This window comes from Equus asinus, chromosome 2 (assembly GCF_041296235.1).
Source record: "Equus asinus isolate D_3611 breed Donkey chromosome 2, EquAss-T2T_v2, whole genome shotgun sequence".
Classification (NCBI taxonomy): Eukaryota; Metazoa; Chordata; class Mammalia; order Perissodactyla; family Equidae; genus Equus; species Equus asinus.
In genome coordinates this window covers 114,286,320-114,314,102 of record NC_091791.1, presented here as the reverse complement: position 1 = coordinate 114,314,102, position 27,783 = coordinate 114,286,320, and the positions used below count along the sequence as shown (strand labels likewise).

At 39.7% G+C, this 27,783-nt stretch overlaps 2 protein-coding genes across 6 annotated transcripts in view; both read right to left on the bottom strand.

The window, feature by feature from the left end:
* The window catches only part of ENTREP2 (endosomal transmembrane epsin interactor 2), a 430,698-nt gene that overhangs the window by 132,564 nt on the left and 270,351 nt on the right, over nt 1–27,783 (bottom strand). The gene's annotated exons all lie outside the window — the stretch shown is intronic.
* Nucleotides 8,136–9,781, bottom strand: NSMCE3 (NSE3 homolog, SMC5-SMC6 complex component). The gene has a single exon (XM_014845464.3). It carries the CDS (start codon nt 9,650–9,652, stop codon nt 8,765–8,767), a length of 888 nt encoding a protein of 295 aa, XP_014700950.1. The 5' UTR covers nt 9,653–9,781; the 3' UTR covers nt 8,136–8,764.

Sequence of the window (27,783 nt, the reverse complement as noted above, 5' to 3'; positions counted from 1 at the left end):
AGCTTTATTCTTAATTGCCAAAACTTGGAAGCAACCAAGATGTGAATGGTGAATGGATAAACTATAGCACATCCAGATGGTGGAATATTATTCAGTACTAAAAAGAAATGAGTTATCAAGCCATGAAAAGACATGGAGGAATCTTAAATGCTTATTACTAAGTGAAAGAAGTCAATCTGAAAAAGCTACATAACATATGATTCCAACTATATGACATTCTGGAAAAGGCAAAACTATGAAGACAGTAAAAAGATCAGTGGTTGCTAGAGGTTGGTGGATGTGGGAAGGGATGAACAGATGAATCACAGAGGACTTTTAGAGTAGTCAAAATACTCTGTATGATATTATAATAAGGGATATGTGTCATTATTACATTTGTCCAAACCCACAGAATGTATAATACCAAGAGTGAACCCTAACATAAACCATGGACTTTGAGTGACCATGACGTGTCAGTGTAGGTTCATCACTTGTAACAAATGCACCACTCTGGTGGGGGATGCTGATAATAGGGGAGGGTTATGTATGGGGGCAAGAGCTATGTGAGAAATCTCTGTACCTTCCTCTCAATTTTGCCATGAACTTAAAATGGCTCTAAAAAAATAAAGTCTTAAAAAAGTCATCTAGGTAGAAATAATCAATAAGGAAATAAGGACACGAACAACACTAGAAACCAGTGAGACATACATAAAACATTGCAACAACTTCAGCAGAATACACATTGGAACATTTTCCAGGATAGACCATATAAAATAATTCTCAATAAATTTTAAAAGACTAAAATCATACAAAGTACCTTCTCTTATCAAAACGGAATGAAGCCAGAAATCATAACAGAAGGAAAACTGAAAATTGAACAAATAAAAGAAATTTAAAAACACACTCCTAAACAACCAATGGATCAACAAAGAATTCACCTGGGAGATCAGAAAAACTTTGAGGTAAATGAGAACACAAACAAAATGTAACAAAACTTACAGGATCCAGCACAAGTAGTGCTTAGAAGGAAATTTTCAGCTGTAAATACCTGCATTAAAAAAGAAGGAAGATCTGAAATCAACAACCTAACTTCACAATACAAGGAACTAGAAAAACAACAGGAAGTGAAAACTAAACCTAGGAGGGAAATAATAGAGATTAGAGCAGAGATAAATGAAACAGGATAAAAAGCAACAGAGAGAATTAAAGAAACAAAGTTAAATCATTGAAAATACCAATCAAATTGGCAATCCTTTAGGTAGGCTCACTAAGAAAAAAGAAAGAAGATGTAAATAACTAAAATCAGAAATGAAAGTGGGGACATTATGGGGGCCGGCCCCGTGGTGCAGCGCTTAGGTTTGCACTTTCCGCTTCGGCAGCCTGGGGTTTGCCAGTTTGGATCCCAGGTGTGAACCTACACACAGCTTACAAAGCCATACTGTGGCAGGCATCCCACGTATAAAATATAGGAAGATGGGCACGGATGTTAGCTCAGGGCCAATCTTCCTCAACAAAAAGAGGAGGATTGGTAGCAGATGTTAGCTCAGGGCTAATCTTCCTCAAAAAAAAGATAAAAGAAAAAAAGTGGGGACATTATGACTGACCTTACAGAAATTAAAAGGATTATAAGAGAACATAGTGAACAACTGTACACCAACAAATTAGATAATATAGGTGAAACGGACAAATTCTGAAAAACACAAACTACCAAAACTGACTCAAGATGAAATAGAAAATCTCAGTACATCAAGTAAAGAGATTGAATCAGTAATCAAAAATCTCCCGACAAAGAAAAGTCCAGGACCAAATGGGTTCACTGGTGAATTCTCCCAAACATTTAAAGAAGAATTAACATCAATCCTACTCAAACTCTTTCAAAAAATTGAAGGAGAGAGAACACTTTCTAACTGATCCCATGAGGCCAGCATTACCCTGATACCAAACCCAGACAAAGACACTACAAGAAAACTATAGACCACTATCACTTATGAAAATAGATGCAAAATCCTCAATACATTTAAAAAGATCAAAACCATACCAAGTACTTTCTCTGGCCAAAATGGAATGGATCTAGAAATCAGTAACAAGAAGGAAAACTGGAAGGAAATTGGATTATATACCATAACCAAGTGGGACCTAACCCAGGAATGCAGGAGTGGTTCAACATAAGAAAGTCAAAATTAATATGCAACATTAATACACTGAGGGGAAAAAAGTACATGATTACCTCAATAAATATAGAAAAATCATGTGATCCAATTTGAGAGTCCCTTTCTTTCAGAAACACCTTTCAAAATATTTACAAATTAAATTATATAATAAATGAGATTTGCTTTAACATAATCTGGACTGGATGAGGGAGTGGGTGGGGATACAGATGAAACATGCTGTCCATGTATGGAAACCTGTTACATCATCTTTCTACTTTTATACATGTTTGAAATTTCTAAAATTAAAAATTAAAAAAACAAAGAGATGGAAAGACATATTAGTGGGATACTTTTAAAAAAGGGAAGAAAACTAGAAAAGATATGTCCATATAATACTAAATTGACTTTAAGGCAAAAAGTATTATTAGTGATAAAGAAAGTAACTATATGAAAGAAAGAATTCATCAGGAAGACATGATAATGCTAAATGTTTAGTCTTTACTTATATAGCCTAGAAATATATAAAGCAAAAAATAACAAGAAGAATTTTATAAAGTCATGATGGGGGATTTTTATTATTGTTCAAAAATTGATTTGTTAGGCAGGAAAAATAGTAAGAATATATAATATTTGAACACCACAATTAACAAGCTTTAGGTAATAAACATACTATGAACACATATAGAATTCGCTTATTTTTTAAGGACATGTGAAATATAAAAAATTGACCACATTGGGCCACAGAGCACAAGTAAGAAATATTTTAAATTTTATTTTATATGGACCATTTATCTCATTCAAAGCAATTTTTAAAAAGTCAGAGACCAACAAAGAGCACTTAAAAATCCAAATATTTAAAAAAAATTTTAATCACTCATTTGCAATTATAGATAAAAAATAAATCATAGATATTGGAAAATATTTAGAACTGAATATAACAAATATACTACACATTAGAGCTTCTGAAATGTGAGTAAAGTTGTAAATAGAAAGAAATATATACCTTAAATGAATTAGAATTGAAAATCAATAAACTAGTTTACTCAAGAAATAATAAAAAGAACCACTGAATAAACCCAAAGAAAGCAAAAGAAAATAGAAAGTCATAAGATTATAAAAGGAAACAGTAAAGAAGATCAATAAAATAAATTTTCTTTAAAACATTCAAAGTAAATAAAACTCCTGGCAAAATTGGCTCTAGAAAAAAAAAGAATGAAGGTAAAAATAATACTGAGAGTGCAAAAGTGGATATAAGTAAAGATGTAATAGAATTATTTTTAAATCAAAGGAGAATACTAAGAACAACTTTACGTTAACACATCAGAAAATAGGTGAAAATACTTTCTAGAAAATACAAGTAAAACTAATTTAAAGAGAAAATTCGAACTTACTGTTAATGAAATAAAATTAGTAGTTAAAAATCTACCCACCAAAACCAACAGGCCCAGAGCCTTTCACAAGTAGACATCTCCCAAACCTTCCAAAACACCTAATCCTTACACAGATGGCAAAAGGAAAGCTCTCCAGTTCATTTATGAGACTAATGTTTTCTACTTCCTGAACAATTCAGTGCTAAAGCCCTTAAGTAGAACAGAGCAAGATGGGGGGGTGGGGGGGGTGGGCGTGGGGGAGGGATTGAAAGGCAAAAGCCCCAGAGTGGGGTGTTGGAGCCCAAGCACTGTGAGGAGGATTTATGCCCAGAAGGGCAACTCCTGGGGAGCCAAAGGCATCCCCATGTGGGAGGGTGTGGCAGCCAGCATAGGAGATTGGTTATTTACAGAGGGATGGATCAAATAAATAAATATTATAAGGATAATAGGATCTGAGTTTCTCACTGTTGGGGAAGATAGGTATAAAAACAGGGGAGAAAAACTAGAATAAACACTGTGGTGTTAGAATAGAAATGTTATCAATGTAACCTCATGGTTTTCAGTAGAAGATAAGATAGACGGACAGACATTTCCTAACTTTGTCATCTAGAGGTCTACAAGCAATAGTACTTCCAGGAGGCATGAGCAAACCTTGCAACCTTGTTTCTAAATTCCAATCTCCACTGAAAGGAACCAGAGCTCTTTGGAGACATGACCAATTACAGGTCTGGGGCAGGGAAAGTTCAAGTTAAGGGTAAATGATCTTTCTGTGCCAGATAGTAAGGAAGTGCCCAAAGAATGATGGGGCATGTTGAAGACACAAAAACCAGCTTTAAAATGCTCCCACTGGCCAAATCAGGGACAATTTGAGTCTCAAAATAATGACAGCAAAAGATTATATGCCACGAGTCTACACAGACAAAAATAGGTAAATAAGTAAATTGAAAATTTGGTAATACAATATTTAGAAAGTCTCAAAGTATCCCCACATAAGTTACTTGTTTATTACAAAGGGAAAGGGAAAATTTCACAGTGAAGAGGAATGGTAGAAAACTACTTTAACCAAAGTGATCGAAGTTACAAAGTAACATGACAAATTGAAATTTTGTGCCACCAATAGGATTCAAAAAGAAAAAACACTGCATCATTTGTATGATATTTCCACCAAAGATGCATAACTTGAATCTGATCTGAAAGAGCAGACAAACTCCATCTGAAGGATGTTCTACAAAATAACAAGCCTTTATTCCTCAAGTGTCAAGATCAAGAAAGTCAAGGCGGGACTGAGGAACTGTTTGCAGACTGAAGGAGACTACACAAACATAACTAAAGGTACTCAAGTAGTTCAAAGAGAAAAAAAATTCCTTGCACTGTGCTTGCAACTTTTCTGTAAGTTTGACATTGTTTCTTAATAAATAAATAAATGACAATACAATATAGGAAAATTACAGACTAATTCCCCTATGACCAAGGATACAAAATATATAAATTTAAAGTAAATAAAAAATGCACCATCAGGGGCCAGCTCCACGGCTGAGCGGTTAAGTCTGCGTGCCCGAGGTTTCGCCGATTCCAATACTGGGTGCAGACCTAGCACTGCTCATCAAGCCAGGCTGAGGCCTCATCCCACAGAGCAGAACCAGACGGACCTACAACTGGAATATACAACAATGTACTGGGCGGCCTTTGAGAAGAAGAAAAAAAGATTGGCAACAGATGTTACCTCAGGTGCCAATCTTAAAAAAAAAAAAGCATAATCAAAAATAAGTGTTTGTCCCAGGAATGCAAGAATGGTTAGACATTAGATAAATATATCAGTGTTATTAGACTATACTATACCTAAAAATATACCAGATTTACTGAGTAAAAATAAAACTTTAATCACAGTAAATGAGTAAGAGCATGTTACAAATTTTAAAAGCCAGTCATAAGTTTTCTAAACATCTCTAAGCAAGTTAGGAACAGGAGAGAAATTAACCCAATTAAAGATATTTATGGCAGAAAAAACTAAGAGTAAACAATACACGATGCAAAACTTTACAAACTATTTCCTTTAAAATCAGGAACAAGGAGGGGCTGGCCCCGTGGCTGAGTGGTTAAGTTCGCGCGCTCCGCTGCAGGCGGCCCAGTGTTTCATTAGTTCGAATCCTGGGCGCGGACATGGCACTGCTCATCAAGCCACGCTGAGGCAGCGTCCCACATGTCACAACTAGAAGGACCCACAACGAAGAATATACAACTATGTACCAGGGGGCTTTGGGAGAAAAAGGAAAAAAATAAAATCTTTAAAAAAAAAAAAAAATCAGGAACAAGGAATCAGGAACATGCTAGAGGCCTGCTGTCACTACTTCTTTTCAATAACATATTGCAGTTCCAGCCAATGCAAAAAAAGACTAAAATAAAGGGTATAAGAATGGGAAAAGAAGAAAAAAACCTTATACTATGATGCTACAGAATTACAATAGGATGGTGTTGGCAAATGGACAGCAAAGAAACAAATTCCGTTCTGGCCATAATTTTATTTATATATGAGACACTGCTACATAATATAAATCAGTGTGGAAAGGATAAACTATGAAAAATTGGTGCTAGGCAATCCACATAAGAAAAATATGAAAATTATACCCATACCTCACATAAATCATACACAAAAACATAAAAACAAATATGAAAGTCAAAACTTCGAATGCTTACTAGAAAATATTAGAAAATATCTACAATATCAGGATTAGGGAGAATTTTTTAAAGCACTACACAAAAAACACAGCCCTTAAGACTGGTGATTTTGACACATTAAAATCAAATCATCTGTATGACCAAAAAAAAAAAGGTGAAAATGTGAGAAGGTATTTGCACTAGATATAGCAGATAATGGATTGATATGCAGAACATATATTGATGTTCAATAATACAATGGCAAAAAAAAGGCAAAACATAAGAAGAAAAGATGCTTAATGTCACTAATAAGAGATGCAAGTTAATACTACAATAAATTGTCACTACATACACACAGAATGGCTGGAAAAGCCAAATTTTCAGATCTGGAACTGAATCTCAAAAACAACGGTGAGTGAAAACAGCAAGTTGCAAAAGGATACAGTATAATACCACTTATAATAAAAGCTCACAAACTACTACTATATATTGTTCATATAGTAAAAGTATATCATACAATGGCATGATAGTCAAGCTTTCAACACCTCTGGGAAGGGTGAGAAGAAAAGATAGGACTAAATTTGGTCTGTAATGTTTTAAATTCAAAATCTGAAAGTAATAAATCGTTGATGGTAAATTAACATCTCTATGAGAAAAGTGTAGGAGAAAATATTTGCCTCAGATGTAACTAACTGATAATGACAGTGGGGTTATGATAATTTTCACCATACAGATAAAAATGCCAGTATTAGAACACACCAGAGGGGAAAGCAGTCAGTGAGGTAGAGACCAGTACGCAGGATGCTTAGCCAGAGGTGATCTACATACGAAAATAAAAAGCAAATCAGCAACACCTTCAAGGACACACTATACTCTCCATTGATGACATAAATGCAAATTTCAATTCAACAGAATGAAATAAAACCCAGGAAGCTATCACAATCCTCCATACGCCACACCCCCACCAGAGACTCTTCTAGATGACATTTAGTCCAGTGTTGATCAAGTCCACACTTTTATTTTGAGCTAAAGTATTTACCTCATTTCATGGTTAATTTGCAGTACCTGCTCCCAGAACAATTACACTTATTCACCCACTGAATCTCTGCACATAAACAAAATTTTGCCAGAGGCTATGGCAGAATACAATGAGAGAAGACAATGAGCTCTTTACTTTGGGCTCATTTAATCCATATAACAAACTACGATATAGGTGTTATTTTTCCCATTTTACAGATGGGAAGAAATTGAGATTCAGAAAGCCTAAAACCTACCCCAAATCTGCTGACATAGCATGAGCCATAACTCAGTTTGTCAGAGAACCTCAAAAACCATATCCTATTCACCGTACTTCAATGACCTCCCAAAGCCCAGGGGAGATGTTACTCTAACTTCCCTGCTCTTATGTTCTATGCAAGCTATACTCATTTTATACCATGAGTTGTTTTCCCATAAAACCACACAACAGAGTCAGACGAGAACACTGTCATAACTTTTGAACCAGTAATTCCCATTGTAGGAATGATTTAGAACAAGATAATGAAAGAAACCTTAAAAAAATTAACTACTCCAGATCAAGGAGAATGAAAAACAAATTTAAAAAATTTAAGGAACAAAATAACACCTACAATCCTCCACACCAGGCACTGTGCCAAGAACTGTACAAATACTTCTGTATCTGATAATCACACTACCACGAATAATACAGGCATTTCAGCCCATTTCACAGGTGAGGAGACGTCTGTAGACAAGTAAGCAACCTGCCTAAATTCATGTAGCTAGTTATGTGGGGCCCAGTCGCATGGTTAATCATTAAAGACTATCAACTTTTTTATGACACAAAGTAAGAAATATATTTTACACCATGATCCAATACAAAACACTATTTACCTTAATAATATGTAGCAAAAATTCTTTTTTTTAAGATGGTTTTGAATCAAACTAATTTCTCATGACTCACGATTTAAAAAATGCACAATGCTTAATTGCTTCAAAGATATATTTATTATAACTATAGTAGGGAAAAACTAAATGGAAATAAATGGTCAGCCACAGAGCTGAGTAGTAATTATGAACGTAAAAAAACTGTCATTCGGAGAAAATGCCATACATTACTTAGAACGATGCATAATGCTTATATACAGAGAAAACACATAAATAAAATCGCTGTGTCAAGGTAAAAAAGAATATAGGTAACTACTTTTTTTTCAACTTATAAAGACTTTCATTATTCTTTACAAACTGGGGTAGCTGGTAGTTTAAGAGGCCAGATAATAGCCACCTAGCTTTTATATTCTAGACACCAAAGCAATTTACTGATGTGCCTTTCTTAAATATCTATTCCAGATCAGGATACGAAGTTTTCCAATTAGTTTCATAAAGCTAGCAAAGTTTTTATACCAAAAAATACAGACAGTAAAACAAATCAAAACGAAATAAATCCTCCCCTATTTTCATAAACGAAAATTTGCAACCAATTTATAATATTAACAAAAGTTTGCAAACACATCCTAAAGCTACACACATTTAAGTGTTACAGAAATATGTTCCCCCGCCCCCAGCCCTGTGCCCTTGGGCCTTCCCCCAGGAGTCCCTGAGAATCTCTCAGATTCAAGAGGACGGGGCTGGGCCACCCGTCTCAGGCCTGGCCCTGGCCTCCTCATCTGCCAAAGCCTCACAGTACTGCGCTGGCCAGTCCTTGGGGTCTTGATTGTGGACTTTGGCCACAAACTTAAGAACTTTCATCTTGCTGGTCTCCAAGTTGGTTCGCGGGCCCCACTGGAACTCATAGTCCACGGGGTCAGTGTGGGGTATCCGCCGGTACTCCAGGTAACGCTGCCGCACAAAGTCTTCGGTAATCAGTTTCTTTGGGTCCCCAAAAATTAAATGCTTCTTTGTGGGGTACACCCCCAGGCGACGCAGGAAGTCCCACACTTCGGTCTCCTTGATGGTGTTACCCTTCATGAAGATGAGCCCCAGAACAATCATCAGCAGGCCGGTGGTCGGCGTGCCCTGGTCGCCTCTCACCTCGGCATCCTCCTCCACGGGTTCTAGCGTGTTGATAAGGATGTAGGAGTTGCTCTTGGGTTCCAGCTCCACCAGCTTGTACCCGAAGACGTACTCGAGGCGCTGGGCGGCCAGTTTGAGAAGGTCCGGGAAGATGTCCTTGTAGTCCCCGACGACGTGCTTCAGGATGTCCGTCCGCTTGATCGGGATCTTCTTCTGGTCCTTAATCAGCAGGAACTGCACCAGCTCCGCCACCTTCAGCTCCAGCTGCTTCTGGGAGCGGGGCCCCACCGCGGGGGAGGCCTCGGCCCGGCGGCCGCCCTGCGACGAGGGGCAGCGGGCTTCCTGCGAGCCGCCCGGGCCGCGGGAGGTGCTCGGGGCCTCCTCGGCGACACCGCCTCTCGGGGCCCGGCCGTCTCCGCCGCGGCCCCCCTCCCTCACCCTCTCGGCCTGGGCGCTAGGGCGGCCCCGGCTCCTCGGCTTCTGCAGCATGTCACCGGCGGCGGGGGCCCGGCGCCAGCGCGGAGTCCAGCAGGTAGGCGGCTCGGCGTAACGGGCGGCAGCAGGAGAGCAGCGCGCGGCGGGGATTGTGGGTCGTCGCGCGGCACGTCGGGGCGGCCGTGGGCGGGGCCGGAGCGGCGCGCGCTGCGTCACAGAGGCGGCGCGCTGCGTCACGGAGGCTGCGTCGCGAGTCGGCGGGTCCCCGCGCGTCTGAAGAAAGAAGCAGGGTCCCTGCGCGGCCCTGTGGGTCGCGTTCGTGAGTTTTATTATAACTGGAACTGCCGTGTTTACCAAACCGTACAAATAGAGAACAGGAGTCTGAACTCGTAAACTAGAGTGCGGCTGAGTTCACAACCGCACAGGCTCAGGCAGGTACTATAGAAAGTGAGTATTAAGAGGTTTAAAATGGGGAATATTTTTAGACGGAGGCAACTCAAAGGATGAATGTGGGAGAAAAATACGGTGAAGAGGCAGGCAAGAGCGTGAAAATGAAATAAAAGCTTTTCTTTCTACCCAAAACTGTATATTCAAAGACCTGGAGGACTCCTAATTTTCTTTGCCTTCGCGCCTCTCTCCCTTCGCTCAATTTAAGCTCCTAACCACCGGTTACTTTCTCTAAGGTCCCTAATGTCCATTAAAAACGAATGTGGCAAAGAGAGGGCCAGCCTTGCAAGCAGGATTTTCCCTATCTTTTCACTCTTTCAGGATTTATATCGTATGCGTTAAATTTCCATCAGTTAGAAAACTACGACAAAACCGCCACATAAAGCACGTTTCAGTGGTGTTTTTGTTTGGTCAAGTGAGTTTACCTTTTGGAAAGCACGTGCTCAGGTAAACTGCCTTTGGACCCACGACCACGATTTTAGCAGAAATGGGTAAGAAGAATGCTACAAACAGAAACGTGCTCCCTCAAGAGATTACCATTTAATTTTGGGCATCACTGCTCAAGAATTGCAATAATGTGAATCTCTCAAATTCCTTAATTCTTAATATATTAGCCTTAGGGCTCAACGAGAAAGAAAAGAGAACCCAGGGGTATCATCCCTCATAATGTGTGCACTTGGTGTATATATATTTAATTGTGCAACTCTTAATAGCCAACAGAATCATTTCATTAACTCGAACCGTCTGCAATCTGCTGCCAGTACTTACACAGATCTTAGCAAAGGTGTTCCTTTTCTATTTACTGACTTGCAAAGATGAAACTGAATTTCCCTTTGTCTTTTTAAAGCTACCCAGAAAGTGGGTAAATTCTTCCAAGAACCAAATCAAATTGAGTTCCTCTTTAATGCAAATATATTCAAAGGAAGCAATTCAAAACACATTATTTGAATAATAGCATCAAAACATAACCTTATTAAAATTTCATTAAATGTTAGTAGCATAAAATTGTTTGTAATTCAATATGAAAATGCACTCTGATAATGGCCCTGGAATGGCAGTACTAAATGTAAAATGATATGCCAGGTTGTGATGCAAGTATGCTAAAATCTGGTAAACTATGAGTAATAGCTTTCTGTGCCACACAAGACCTAACAACATATCCTCAAGCATCAGTCTTAATGACAGAAGCCTAGTAAGGAAAACAAATATATCATCAAGACATTCATTTTCTTACAATAAGAAAATTCATCTGCTTCAGTTCCCTTGCAAATTAAAATTTGGACTCAAGTTCAAAGAAACCTCCTGCAATCAAGAATTCTGCAAAATGTCCCTCCAGAAAGATATGTTGAACCTCAAGTTAAAAAAAAAAAAAAAAAAACCAGCAACCAAGAGATAACAGAGAAATGGAAAATAAGATGAAAGGCATTGTCAACAATGTCAACAATTGGGCTGGTTTTTCAGTGTTTTTTCTTACTAAGATAGTCACTTAAATTACCAAGCAGCCCCATAGGTCAAGGGACCCCTGTGACTGGCTGAAAATCAGCAGTGTCAGTCAGTGGCATCTTTTACCCAGAGAGCAGACTGTTATACTCAAAATGGGTGAGAAAAGATACCAGGTTTAAGTCTTACAACACCTCCCTACACTGTGTCCAGAAGAATGCAGGTGAGAAAATACAGACATAAAATGATAGTATTACAATGCATGGAGAAGTCACCCCTCCCCTTTAAATTGACACAGGAAGCCACGGGTGTTTGGGGAAAAATTGTGACGATGATGGTAATAATACTAACAATAATAAATATAAACAACAGCTAATGATTATTTCAAAGGTAACGGTCAGACCCTGTTCTAAGTGGTCTACATGCATTACTTCATTTAATCCCCACAACGACCCTCTGAGGCCTGTGCATGTATTGTTTTTCTTCTCATAAATGAAGGAACTGAGGCACAGAGGAGAATTTTAACTGTTTTGAGGTCCTACAAGCAAGTAAGTGGTAGATCTGGATCTGAGCCACGGCAGTCTGCCTCCAGAGACTGCTCTTAACCATATGCCGATGCAGAGAGAACATACATGGTGTCCTTGAAGAAGTGAAGTTTTGGGAGTCTGATGGACCTAGATTAGAAACCTGTATGACATCCGGAAAGCTACTGATGCTCCTTTCTGTTTCCAAATCAACAAAATGAGATTACTAATCCAGGCTGCAGGTGACTAAGTGAGATAGGTTTGCCAGGTACCTGGCACAGGGCCGGGACAGGGTAGTTGGTAACAATTTGCTTCTTTCCAGGGGTTTATGTTAAGGAAAATATTTGAGGCCTATACAAAGCTGTATGGAGAAAGATGTTTACTGCAGTGAAACACATGTACACAAAAAATCAGAAAAAAGTATGGAAAGAAATATACCAAGATGCTATCAAAGTTATTTTCTTTTAAAAATGAAATTCATTATTGCTTTTCTTGCTTGGGAGATAAATGAAAAATATATTCTCAATGAATCTTAACTTCACAGTGAAACTATGCCATAGCAGTTATACACATTCAAGTTTTCACTAAATTTAGTGTGATCTGAATATGACTTTCATGACTTTTTCTTCAGCCAGCGAAGTAATAAAGACAAGTGGTGTAAAAGGAAAAATATTTTCACACACTTTATGTTAATGATCTTAATACTTTTATTACTAGACCCAAAAGAAAAAACACAATTCTTAGAGGCAAAGCCTAAGCTAGCTAAGATTTCAAATGCATTGAACAAAAAAATGCCTACTCCCAATTGCTCTTTAGATGTCTCTCAGTAATTAATTGCTTTATTTCATCTCCTTGGTAGCAAATGCCTGCCAAGAAGCTCTAATCATCTTTATTAGCTACTGGATTCTGCATTCACTGGCATTTCTTCCAGAACCAGAAAAAGGTTTTAAATTTTCTGACAGCAACCAAGTGCAAAAAGCAGGTAAGGACGTTTGCGGAAGAAAAGCAATGATAAAAGCATGCAGTCACCATATATGAGTAGCTCTGCTGCCTTTTCCAGTGGAAGAAAGTGGGACACTGTGTAACATGTGAGCAAAGTGGGGGGGGGGGGGAGGGGGGCAAGTGGAGCATATACTATTTGGGTGGTGAGATGGCAGGACAAAGAATCCAGATATTTTAATAGTTGCAATAAAATCCCTTGTGTCCACTCATTCATAACAAAGATCCATCCTGGTTAAATTACATGGTAGGACTACCTAGTAACAGTCCCTCATGAAAGAAGACTTTGATCAAATGGCAACAGAGCTTTCCTAGGCTGGTGGAAGGGGCTGGAGAGGCGGGGCTTGATGAGATATTCTTTCCAAGCACTACTGCCATTTGGCCTAGAAACCTCTTTTTAAGACTCTCTTTTCAAGAAATATAAATCCTCCAGTTACCCAGGGCCTTTTACTTATGAAAATCATTAAGGTCTATTAAGTTACAAAATTACAAATACATAAGGTCTCTATAGTGGCCAGTGCATTTCTTTTTGTTTACTTGTTTTTGCCCCTTGTTCTGCATCCTTTCCCTTTAGGAACTGCCTCTTCCCATCTCCAGGAGAGGTTGGTAAGGCTCTGCCTTCTTTTCCGGGGTGCACATGCTTCAGGCAGCCACAGAGACTGGTTTAGTTGGGAAGTTCAGTCGTCATCCTTTCAGGGGTTCAGATACGTTGTCTTTCCTCAGCTAACAAGCTGAGGGGTGATGTAAGCCTAGCCATCTTTGCCTTTGCTTGGGAATAACCTGCCTCGTGGTGAAGCCAACTCAAAGTAGATCCAAGAGTTGGGATACAGTCTGCTGCTGCCATCTGAATCCGTGGATCCTGAGTTCAAGGTCGAACTCCTGGGGATAACTAGTTACTGGAGCAAGTAAAATCTCCTTCTGCTTTATCTGCTTGGAGTTGTTTCCTCACACCTGAAACTGAACAAATTCTAGCCAAACAGTATTCAAACCTATTATGCAGGGGAAAAGAGAGTACTAAGAAATGAGACTGTTTCAAAGGAATGGGCTAGACTAGGTTAATATTACCTATAAGGATATTTAAATGTAATGAGAGGTGATCTGAATCCAATTTGACATTACATTTCTTGGCAGCGTTCTGTGGTTGAGAAGTTTATGATTTTAGTTGCTGGCAATAAGGGTGGGGAAGAAATCATGAAAGATTGTTTTCCCATATAGAATGTACATATGAGCTAATGTAGTGATTTACCTCTGCAGAAAGGAGTTTCAGACAACCTAGACCACCCTTTAAAGCATCTGCTATTCTAGAGTAGCTGTGTTCTCCGTATTTAATTCAAAGCATTTCCCCACTGGTGACGCCATGCAAGAAGACAGAAACCTCATTCTTTTCTTCTAGACTTCACTTTAGCCTAGAGCAGAAGTACACTCACAGGGCAAGGGCACCAAGAAGGAGCATGGACAAAGCTAATACCCAGAGAGGGAGAAGGCAGATAGGATTTGAGAAAACTGAGCAAATTGAAAGGGATAATAAATGAAAAGAAATAGAGAAAAATATGAAAATACTGAAGACAGGAGAGATCCCACATATGCATAACTGATGGTCCTGAGGGAGACAAAATTATAAAGAGAAAAATAGAAATAATCAGAGGTACACTAGAGGTGGCTGTAGGAGTCCTGCGGAGATGGTGGGTTTGCATAGGTCCCGTTGTCTCTGATCCTCTCTCCTTTCTAGTTCCCTCCCTTGGACTAAATCAACCAGAGCAGGCATGCTTTCAGGGCTGGAGAGCAGTTAGAGGCCATGTGTTCCCCAAAACCTATAGATGAGAGAGCCAGTACAGGGTTTCCTCCTTGAGATGCAAGTGAGAGCTTAGGTACATGATAAGGAGAAGGTCTGCCCCTTCCCGAGGCCTGGGAAGCCCTAGGATCATGTTACTTGTAGGTTCTCAGCTGATAGAAGCCTGTGTCTTCCTTCTGAGAGAGCCCATGTCTGTCTTCTTTCTGAGGATTGTTCTCCAAGAGCCTGCCCCAGGCTGCTGACTAAAGGCCCTCGAGAGGAACCTCAGAGGCCAGTCAAACGCTGCCAGCCTTGAGGCTGGGAGAAGCAGCAGTTTGCCCCCCATGAGGCTTGGGCTCCAAGAGAGCTCAGCAGACCTGTAAAGAGCATGTCCTTTGATTCACTGTGGACCATAAAAGCACCGTCTGCTGTGCCAGAAGCTGCTGGGCTTCTCTCCACGTGCCAGCCTAACACTTTACCAGTGACTTGAACAGCATGATCTTTAGAGGAATAGAAGTGCAAAACCCTGCACAGGTGAAATAAGAAAATCTACAAACTCATTAAAGATGATCCAAGAACTTGCAGAAGCAATAAAGCTGACAAACCTTTAGCTACACTGACCAAGAGAGAACACTTAAACTGATAGAATCAGGAATGAAGGAGGGGACATCACTAGCAACCTTACAAAAATAAACAAGTTTATAAGGGAATGCTATTAGCAATAACTGTATGCCAACAAATTAGATAAATTAGATGAAATGGAAAAGTTCCCCAAAAGACACAGATTGATGTAACTTATTCAAGAAGAAATAGAAAATATAAATAGGCTTACAACAAAGAAAGAGATTGAATTAGTAGTTTTAAAACTTCCCACAAAGAAAAACCCAGGTCCAGATGGTTTCACAAGTGAACTCTAACAAACATTTAAAGAAGAATTAACACCAAACCTTTACAAACTCTTACAGAAAATTGAAGAAGGACCAATTCCCAACTCATTCTAAGTCCAGTGTTATGTTGATACCAAAACCAGACAAAGACATCACAAGGAAAGAAAACTACAACATCCCTCATGAATATAGATGCAATAATCCTTACCAAAATAATAGCAAACCAAATCTAACAATATATAAAAAGGGTTATATACCATGAACAAACGGAATTTATTCTAGGAATACAAAGTTGGCCTAACATCAGAAAGTCAATTAATGTAATACAATGTATTAAAGAGAATAAAGAAAAAACCCCACATGATCGCTTCAATAGATGTAGTAAAAACATTGACAAAAATCCAACACTCTTTCATTTCCCTCCTTTTAAAGGCTGAAGAATATTCCATTGTATGGATAGACCACAGTTAGTTTGTCCATTCATCCATTGATGGACACCCGTTGCTTCCACCACTTGACTAATGTGAATAATGCTGCTATGAACATGAGCATGCAGTCAGAACTTAAATTTCATATTATGGCTTGACCTACATGCATTCCCTCACCGTCCTTGGGTTTCTTAGTCCAATGGTTTGATTCATCTAAGGGTACAAGAAACTTGGAATCATCTCATCTGTTGCTCCTGCACAGTTTACGCTTTTAACAATTCTTTAACATTTCTATGAGGCCTTTGCTGAGGGAGTTAAACATTAGATAATTTAAGGTATTATGGTTTTGGCATGAAGGCCACTTGTTTTTTCTCCCTGGAAGATCATATGTTTTGTCTCCACTTGACTTTTTAAAAATGCTGGAACTGTTTTTTGATTAAACATGCTTTTTTTTATTCCTTTAACATTTATACAACTGAAGGTGGGGAAAAAATCCAATTCATGATAAAAACACAGCAAACTAGGATTAGAAGGAAACTTTCTCAATGTAATAAACGGCATCTATAAAAAAACTATAGCTAGTATCATACTTAAAGGTGAAAGGGTGAATGTTCTCATGCTAAGATCAGGAACAAGAAAAAGACGTCCATTCTCACTACTTCTATTCAACATTGTACTAGAGGTTCTAGCCAGAGCAATTAGGCAAGAAAATGAAATAAAAGGCATACAGATTGGAAAGGAAGAATTAAAACTCTCTCTTTGCAGATGATGTGATCTTGCATATAGAAGATCTCCAGGGGGGCTGGCCCCATAGCCGAGTGGTTAAGTTTGCGCGCTCCGCTGCAGGCAGCCCACTGTTTCATCAGTTCGAATCCTGGGCGCAGACATGGCACTGCTCATCAAACCACACTGAGGCGGCGTCCCACATGCCACAACTAAGAATATACAACTATGTACTGTGGGACTTTGGGGAGAAAAAGGAAAAAAATAAAATCTTTAAAAACAAAAAAAAAAGAAGATCCCCAGTAGTCCACTAATATTAGAACTAATAAACAAATTCAGCAGGGTTGTAGGATACAAGATCAATATACAAAAATCAATTGTATTTCCATACAATTGCTAATAAAAAGTCTGAAAATGAAATTAAGAAAACAATCCCATTTACAATAGCATTAAAAAGAACAGAACACTCAGTAATAAATTTACCAAATAAGCACAAAATTTATACTCTGAAAACTATAAAACATTGCTCAAAGAAATTAAAGATGACCTAAATAAATAGACATCCTGTGTTCATGGATCACAAGACTTAATATTGTTAAGATGGCAATACTACCCAAATTGACCTACAGATTGAAGAAAATCCGTATCAAAATCCCTGCTGGATTTTTTACAGAAATTGACAAACTGATCTGAAAATTCATAGGGAAATTCAAGGGACCCAGAATAGCCAAGACATTCGTGAAAAAGAACACAGTTGGAGGACTCACATTCCTGATATCAAAACTTACTACAATACTACAGTAATCAAAGCAGCATGGTACTGGCACAAGCACAGACATATTGTTATGGGCTTAATTGTGATCCCCCCGCAGCTTCATAAGTTTAAGTCCCAATTCTTATTACATCAAAATGTGAGTGAATTTGGATATAAGGTCTTTAAATTGATTAAGTTAAAATGAGGCCACTAGGGTGAGTCCCTAATCCAATAAGACTTTACCCTTATAAGGACACCATGATGTGTGCACATAAAGAAAAGGCTGTGTGAGGGCACAGTGAAAAGGTAGCTGTCTGCCAGTCACAGAGAGAGGCTTCAGGAGAAACCAGATTTACCAATGCTGATCTTGGACTTCCAGCCTCCAGAATTGTGAGAAAATAAATTTCTGTTGTATAAGTCACCCGGTCTGTGGTATTTTGTTACGGCAGCCCCAGTAGACTAATACACAGATAGAGCAATGGAACAGAATTGAGAGTGCAGAAATAAATCCAGACATATATGGTCAACAGATTTTCAAAAAAGGGACCAAGATAATTCAATGGGGTAACAATAAACGGTGCTGGAATAATGGATATCCACATGCAAAAGAATGAATTTGGACCCTGACCTCACACCACACACAAAATTAACTCAAAGGGGATCATAGACCTAACTGTAAGAACCAAAACTATAAACCTTTTAGAATGAAACAGAGGAGTAACTTTTCATTACCTTGGGTTAGACAGTGATCTCTTAGATAAGACACTAAAAACACAAGTGATAAACAAGAAGATTGATGTTAGACTTCCTCAAAGTTAAAAACTTATGTGTGTCAAAGGACACTCAAGAAAGTGAAAAGATAATCCATACAGTCTGGGAGAAATTATTTGTAAATCATAGATCTGATAAGGGACAAATATACAGAATATATAAACAACTGTTGCAACTTAATAACAGAAAGACAAAGTTCTGATTTTAAAAATGGGCAAAGCATTGGAATAGACATGTCTCCAAAGATGTAGGACTGGCTAATTAACACAAAAAGATGTTCAACATCATTAGTCATTAGGGAAATGCAAATCAAAACCATGATGATATACTACTTCACACTCACCAGAATGGCTATAAGCAAAAAGACAGATAATATCAAGTGTTGGCAAGGATGCAGAGAAACTGGAAACCTCATACATTGCTGGTGGGAATGTAAAATGGTACAGCTTCTGTGGAACAGTTCTGTGATTCCTCAATAGGTTATACAGAGAATTACTATATGACCCAGCAGTTTTACTCCTAGGTATAGACTCAAAAGATTTGAAAACAGGGGCTCAAACAAAAACTTGCATATTCACAACAGAACTGTTCACAATAGCAAAAAGGTAGAAAAAACCCAAATGTCCATTTACTGATGAATAGATAAACAAAATGTGGTATATCCATACAATGGGATATTTTTCATCTATAAAAAAGAATGAAGTACTAATACATGCTATAATGTGGATGAACTTCAAAAACATTATGCTAAATGAAAGAAGCCAGACACAAAAGACCATGTATGGTATACTACTACTTCTATGTAATGTCCAGAATGGGCAAATCCATGGAGGCAAAAAGTAGATCAATGGTTCCCAAGGCTGGAGGGAGGTCATGAATGGGGAGTGACTGCTAAAGGGTATGAGATTTCTTTTTGGGGTGCTTGAAAATATCATAAAATTATTTGAGGATGGTTGCATAACTATAAGTATGCTAAAAAACATTGACTTGTACACTTTAAACAGGTGAACTTTATGGTATGTTAATTATGTCTCAATAAACCTGTTTAAAAAGAACTCGAAGAAGGCCAAGCTGAAGAAACTCTAATAAGTTGCTCCGCCTGAGGTATAATGAGATGAAACAGAAAAGAAGACTAATAAAACAGTAATGAGAACCATCAAATGGATGCAGATAGGGTGCACAGACTTTGGACCAACAACAACAAAAAGAATTTTTAATTAAAAAGTTAAACTAAAACAGAGGGGAGTTTACTGTTAAAATAATTATTTCCATCACTATCACAAAACATGTTTGTTTATATTTTAGGAACTTAATGAACATCTTTACACCGCGTGGTTTATGGAAAGCAGTCTCACCCCTCCTCTGCCACCAGTTTCCTCTGGGCCTAGCAGAAGGCCTTTCATTGGTCAGGTCTCAGCCTCATCTGCAGAAAGGCAGGGCTGAGTGAGGCAAACTCTTTCAGTTGTAAAATGCAATTAATATATGAAAGAATTATAAATCAAAAGTCCTACACACATGTTGGAAAGAAAATAGAAAACATCCTGAAAGTAACAAAGAAACGCCTGGCTCCTCATTTCTCAGATGTCAGTATGCTGGAGCATCCTGAGTTTTTCAGAGCATCTGCTGGTAAAACAATGAGTTTCCTAACTTGGCTCTATTTTTCTTTAAGTGATACAACTCTTTAAGGATAAATGGAGGTCTCCGTTTAAAAATATCCTGCGGGAATGAATCTTCAAGAGTAGCAAAATATCCATGAGGAAATGGGGGCTCTGTTCCTGCTGCCTCCTGGCTTCCTGTAACAGAGACATTGGACAAAGGGAGGCTTCAGGGGATGCAAAAAGAGCCCTGGCCCTTGGATATTCTTGAGGGAAGGGCGAAATCAAAGACAAGTCATAAAATCAACTATGCATGCATTGTGATGAAATGCTTTCAAAACTGTATCTCCCTACTTACGAGCTATTATCTCAAAGAGATCTACCATATTAAAATATATCAACCTATACTGTGAAAATTGCTTCTGAATTAATCATGGTGCGATATGTATAACTCAATCTAGGATATTCACAAAAATGCAAAATGAGTTAACATCTGCAAAAGTATGTATGCAGCCAAAATATGTAAGTATGTTTATGACATGTGATTTAAAACTAAATTTTTCTTCCTTGTTTTACAGGCACATTTTTGAATGTCACACACAACACTGAACTGAAGGCAAGATCTACTGCAATAAAAAATAAATAAATAACCCCCCCCCCAAAAAAAAAAGCTGTTTAAACACATACATGGATTAAGCGAGTCACACACAGTCATGTACACGTCTGCTGCTGATCTGGCCCAAACCTCCACAGGGTCTCTCTCACTCTGACGCTGTCTCTTTACAGAGCTGTCCCACTAATTGAAGTGAATTTCGCTCTCACAGTTTCTTAAATATGACAACTGTGAACAATGAGGTTACATACAAGAAATACATAAGGGTTGTGAAACTTAATAAAATCTACAAATGTGAGAATGATTCAGGTGAGACATGTCACCTCACTGACCATGGGGTTCAGTCCACTCCTGTGGCTGGCCAGATTGCCAAGTGTACCTTCTGGAAGCTGCCCATTTGGTAGAAAAGGATAATCTTATTGTAAAACAAGAAAAACAACAATAATCATTTTTTCAGTTAATATAGACAAGTGAATTTAATAGTGCCTTCAAAAATACTTTCAAAAACTATGAATTCATGTATCTTTCTACCTGAAGGGAACAAGAAGTCAGATGCTCTGTCCTTTGTACATGGGCAACCCTCTCTCTTACCCAGCCTTTCTCTTGGTCACCTGGACACAAAGTAAAGGTGTTGTGGAAACATGATAATCACCTTTCTTAGTATGAAAACTCTTCAAATAAGTGAACTCTCACTTCTGTTCACTTCCCTGAGCACATTAAAAGACCTATCTCTGTTCTAATTCCCTGAAAACACGTAAATCATGCATATGTGACAACCTCACTAAGTAGAGAAACTGACCAACCCAGTTGTTACAAAGTCCCTGGTTCTAAGAGGGTACCCCCAGAAACTCGCTATTAAAGGAAATTTGAGTCCTCTCCGCCCCCAATCCTTTCCTTGCATTGCAGGAGATGAGTTTGGCTGCTACGTGAAGCTGTCAGAAGCCCTGAACAGAGACAATAAGAAAGAGTGGCATTCCAGGGAATAAACCAGTTTATCTCAACTGGACAAAAGAAGGCACAAATAAGGCCTGAGGAAGGAAGAGGCAGAGAATGGATCAGACAGAAGGGGCCCTGTAACCTCTGGGAAAAACAGAAACCTTATAAATACAAATTATGTTAAACAGCAAATACATAGCGCTGTGGTTGAGACAGTAAGAAAGAGAGAAGCCCCGCACACAGGTGATAATCCCACCCCTCTGGGCAGGAAGAAAGAGCAGAGGGGAAGCTGTTGCCTGCTCAGGGATCCGGCCCAGTTGGCTTGGTGGCAGCCTTGCTTAGGGGAGCCGCTGTGGGCAGGACAACCCTGAGTGCATGAGAGCAATTGCACAAGTGTGAGAGAGGTGGGGTGGGAGGAGCAAACATTAGCTAATCACCTGTTCCCTGGGATCCAATCCATCATTAAAAACATGCTCATGAGATCTTCTTGGGCTGCTCAGTTGTTTGTAATCATCCAAGTGGTTCACATACTCAGGCATGTTTGCTCTTCCTTTCACAGTTACCTCTAAGCAAATTACCTAATTTAGTGTGGTTATTATTCTGGACATTTAAAATATGTATATTGGGAAATTTCACATAGTAATTAACAGATGTGGATACATCTGTTATGCTTAGGCTTAATCCTTTGTGCCCCAGTGTGATTATGAGGTACAACTTACAGAAATTCAGCCCAGCTCATTGCCCTTTAATATTAACATCCATTCACATTTTTACTTGATTAATCTTACTCAAGGATGATATTTTCTAAGTTTATTAATAAATTTTATAAATAAATTATACAGCCCAAATAACAAGTGACTGGTTTAGGAGTGAACATGTGACCCACGTCCTGGCCAATGAGATGTGAAGAGTATTTAGGGGCATCTGAGAAATGTTTACTTGCTCTCAGGAAGAGGTTCACAGAAAAATTCCTCTTCTACTAGACATTTTGCATCTGCATGTAATGCCTCAAGCAGTGGCAATCACTTTGCGACCATGAGTAAAGTCAACACATCAACATATTGAATGGAAAGGTGGAAAGAATCTGGGTCCTTGATGACTCTGCTAGGCCACTCAACCAACTAACTCTGGAGCAGCCCACCTCTGGACTTGTTATTTGAGATAATAACTTCCTTTGTTGTTTAAGCTTTTGTGAATTAGGTTTTATATCACTTGCAGCCAAAAGAAACCCTAAGCATCCTCACTGACATCTGGCTGGTCACAGACTTCACCAGGGGTCCCAGTCACTGGCCATGTGCCAATCCCCTCCACCTGTCTCTGAGATCTACAGACATTTGAACATCAGCTTGAAATGCTGCTGAAGGTCAGGTAGTGGTACAAGACCAAAGGTCAGTAGCCGGCCTCCCTCTCTGCGGCAAAGAGATGTTGAGATGTTATCTGGGACCTGGGAAGGGGGCTGATCTATGGCTTGCCCAGATATCTAAGGACTGTAGGTTAGAAAGACAGAATTTATTTGGAAGTCCTAAAGATGCATCCTCATGTTTCATGGACATCATCCTAGCTTGAGTGACACCCATCCTCAGCCACTGGTTCCTTGTGAGTACCCACTGAGGGGTTTACTCCCTCCCACTGCACACTAGAACCTCAGGGGTTATCACAAGCTCCCCACCGCTCCTCATCTCACTTCTTCTTTCCAGCAAGGTCATCACTTCTCCACCCACCTGATGGACCTGGCATTTTAGGTCCATGCTTCCCAAGGCCATCCTGCAGGGAACTGTGTTCAGTTCCCTGTCAACTTGCCATAGCTGGTCCCTGATGCCTGAGACCCCACCCTATGCTACAAGATTGGTTGCCGGTTTTCTTGGAAGGAAATGATACTGACCCTGATATCAGTTTCCCTACATTAAACCCAGCATATATGGGGTTAAAACCAAAACACTCATTCCCTGCTTACTCTCTGGCTTCCTGGCTCCAGAATCCACTATCCTCCATGGAGACAGACACTGCCAAAGACAAGCATCTGAATTTACTATATCCTCCACACAAAGAGATACAGGCTGGTGGGAAAGCTGCTGACCAGCAAGGTCATGGGCTCCCTCCTCTCTGAAAGTAGTCTCAAGGCCAAAGACAGGCTGGTGGGAAAGCTCTGACGAGCAAGGCCATATGCTCCCCCTCCCCTACCTAAAACCCCAAATAAAAACCCTTCCTTTTAGCTTTTCGGGGAGTTTGGGATTTCAGCGTTAGCTGCCCTCTCTCCTTGCTCAGTGCTGTGCAATAATAAAATTCCTACTTTCTTCCACTACCCCCGGTGTCAGAGATTGGCTTGCTGCGCAATGGGTGAGCAAACTCACTTCAGGTTTGATATCAGAAAGCGCAGGAAGTTATGACCTGAGGCTCTGGAGGTTTTCAGGAGTGCCATTTCAGGAGCTGCGTGGGCTCATACAGCACCCCTTAAGTCTAGCTGTGTTTCCTGCATATAACTGGCCCTAATATGATGATGGCCAGGGGATAGCTGAGCTTTGAAAGCCAAGGCCAGCCAGCCACATGTTCTCTTGCCTCCTGTGGCCACTGATGATGCCTAGGGTTGGAGTGTGTCCAAAGGCTGACCTGCTATTGTTCCCCAAGGCCAATGGTAGAGGTGCATGCTCAGCACACGGAGCCGAGACCAGGGATCAGAGTCCAGCAAGACTCTATGGCCAAAGGTCAGGTAGTCTGGAGAAAGTGGCTACATCCCTGGAAGAGCCCTAGTGAGGAGAAGCCACCCCACGCCAGAGTGGGGTTAGCTGGCTGACCCTGGGGCCTTCCAAGCAGCAAAGAGGGGCCTGTGTGGCCCACCTGAGTGTCAGATCTGGGAAGGCCCAGTTGTCTCCCTTAAAAGAGAAGTTGCAAGGTGGGACTGAAGACAATCCAACTCTATTTGATTCTAAAAACAGACGCTATCCCCACCCACACCCTGCCATATCTAAAGTGAGAGAATATAGTTTGCCCATCCAATTGCCCCTTCCCCACACCCTATCTGCCTCCATCTCTTCCTCTTAATTTCCTATGGCCTTAAAGTGATTGCAGCTGTCACGGCCACCAGCTGGGCCCAAACCAGCATGCGGGAAACTCCATACTGAATAAAATGGTCAGGCAAAGCAAACTCATAGCACCTAAGAAGTACAGTGGTTTGAAGGAAGGAGATAGGCAAATTCTAGAACAGATGGCTACTATGGAGCAGAACTAATGGAGGAAACAGAAATAGACTATATAATAAAAACATAATGAGAACTCATTAGGAGATATTTTTAGAGCACAATAAAATGCTTCTAGAGCAGCATAATGCTTGATTTTTTTAATTTAAAACTTTAGGGGAGGTACTGTGAAAGAGAATGGTCTCCACTGAAAACCAAATTAGTATTTTAGAAGGCTCAAGTGAAAGATGTGTTGTCACATAATACAGGACAAAAAATTTATGAAATAAAAATCACAAGTGAAATATCAAGAGATAAAGGGTAGAAACAGGAAGCATAATATGTAAATAATAGAAGTTGGGGGAGAAAACAAAACTCATGACAGAGAATAAGTGAAGAAACGCTATCAAAGAAAAAGCAACTTGAGACTTCAGATTGAAAGGGCGTCGAAAAGGCAGAATGTACACACATCTGGCAAAATTTCTGAATTTCAAGAATGGAGAGAAAAATCATACAAGCTTCCAGAGAAAAAGAACAAGGTTTTTCTAGAAACAGTCAGTTTAACATCACACTTCTTACTTGCAATCCTGGAAACTAACAGACAATGGAATAACATTTAGTGACTATGGAGAACAAAGAACTACCATCCAAAATTTCTCTACCCAGCAAGCTCTTATCTGTCAGTAAAAAGAGATGACTGGACATGCAGAGTGGGACACCTGCTTCCCAGAGGGCCTCTCTGAGAATACTCCAGTACACTTTCACCAAAGAACCAATGCAAACAAGGACCCATGGGAGGTGAAGACAGAGTGTAGTGAGCAATAGTGAGAACCAATCTTGTAATATTTATTTTTAAATCTTAATGGACAATGGTAATGTGAGTACAAATTATACTACAATTGTTCATCAGGATTCTTGAAATTGAAGAAGGAAAATTTTGGTAAGAGCTTGGACCCAAACAATCTCAGCATACCCCAGGGATAAGGAGAAGAGGAATGATATGGAGTGGAAGGAAAAATGATTCCTTAGGTCTCCTCCGGGTGGGGTGAGGTCACTGAAAACCTCTAGGTGGGAGGGTGTGCTGGTCAGTAAGCTATGATCCCTCAGTTGCAAGCCCACTGCTCTCTGGTGCTGTTGGATCTCTCTGTAAGCTATGTTCTCCTTCTGTTGGATGGCTTCCTGTTGGGTTCTTCCAATAAAGGGCAATGGGGGTAGCCCGAAAAGTGGGGCGGGGAAGGACTTGCTTCTTTTCTTGTTCCTGACAGTGTGGCCCTAGCAAATGCCCCTGCCCTGGCAGCAGCACTGGTTCCAGCCTCCAGCCTCTTTCAGGGCTCCCAGAACCAGCTTCATCCTGCTCTGGCAAAGGTATGAACGACAGCAAGGCACATCCCTGCAGATAGTAAATGGATAGCAAGAGAATATTATACACAATGTTTGCCAATACATTTGAAAACAGACAAAATGGGCAAATTCCTACAGAAACACAAACAAAACTGATACAAGAAAAATACACACTGTTTGAATAGTCCTAGGAGCTACTGAATCTGTAATTTCAAACTTTCCCTCAAAGAAAACCCCAGACCCAGATGACTTCACTGGTGAATTCTACTGAACACTTAAAGGAGAAGTAACACTAGTCTTAAATAAAAGCTCCCAGAAAAGAAAAGGAGGGACTATTTCCATTGTGTTTTATGAAGAAAGCATAACCTTGACATAAAAATCTGACAAGGATATTTTGACAAATGAAGATGAAAGGCCAACCTCCCTCATGAATATATAATCAAAAATCCAGAACAAAACACTGACAAACAAAACGAAGAGATTCAACATGAGAATGTTGAGTTCAATCTGGGAAAGCAAGTTGGCTTAACATCCAAAAATCACTTAGGGCAGGGGGCTGGCCCAGTGGCGCAGTCGTTAAGTTCGCACGCTCAGCTTCGGTAGCCCGGGGTTTGCTGGCCCAGATCCCAGGTGCGGACCTAAGCACTGCTTGTCACCATGCTGTGCCAGGCGGCCCACATATAAAGTAGAGAAAGATGGGCATGGATGTTAGCTTAGGGCCAGTCTTCCTCAGCAAAAAGGGGAGTATTGGCAGCAAATGTTAGCTCAGGGTTAATCTTCCTCAAAAAAAAAAAAAATCAGTCAGGGCAATTCACCATATTAACAGAATAAAGGAGATCTCTCCCATGGTGATCTCAAAAGAGAAAGAAAAATCAGAAGAGAGAATTCAATATCTATTCATGATATTTAAAAAAAAAACTAACCAAACAAGAAACTTAGCAATCTTGAAATAGAGCAAATTTAAATAATCACTACAAACTATCTGCATTAAACATCACGCTTTATTGTGAAATACTGAAAATGTTCCCTCTGAGATGAGGAATAAGACAAAGGAACCTGCTATCACCACGTCTATTCATCATTTTACTGGAAGTCCCAGCAATGCAATAAGAAAAAAGAAACAAAAGTTATAAAGATTGGTTATAAAGAAACAAAATTGTCTTTTTATTTTCAAATGACATGATTCTCTACGTAGAAAATTCAAAGGAACATACAGATAAATCATTATTAAGAAGTGAATTTATCAAAGTAATTGGATATAAGGCCAATAGACATATCAGTTATATTTCTATTTTTCAATGACAAACAGAAAATGGAATTAAAATACACATCGTATGTGATACATTTTCCCAAAGAGGGATGTAACAATGTATCCCATCTCACGTGCCCTTTTGTACAGTCATGTGGGTGGCCGCTTCTCTCCTCAAGAGGTGGGGGACCATTTCTCCACCCCCTCAAATGTGGACTAACTTTGTGACTTGCTCTGAGCAACAGAATGTGGCACAAGTGACATCACATGGTTTGGGAGCCTAGGCCTAAAGAGGCCTGCATCTTCTGCTCTTGTCCTCTCGGCACACTCCCTTTCATAGTGCTCGCTTTGAATGACACAATCCCAGCCTAAACTACTAAAGGATGACAGCAGAGGCCCAACTGCAGCCTGCACCAATGTTCCGAACAGATGAGCAAGGCCATTTGGACTGTCAGGATGTTCCAGCCACAATCGGAGCACAATCTCAGGAGGGACTCCGGGCAAGACCAGCAGAAGTGATACCCACACAGTCAT

Coding starts and splice junctions, on each gene's coding strand:
- NSMCE3 (XM_014845464.3), bottom strand. CDS start 9,652: ATGCTGCAGAAGCCGAGGAGCCGGGGCCGCCCTAGCGCCCAGGCCGAG.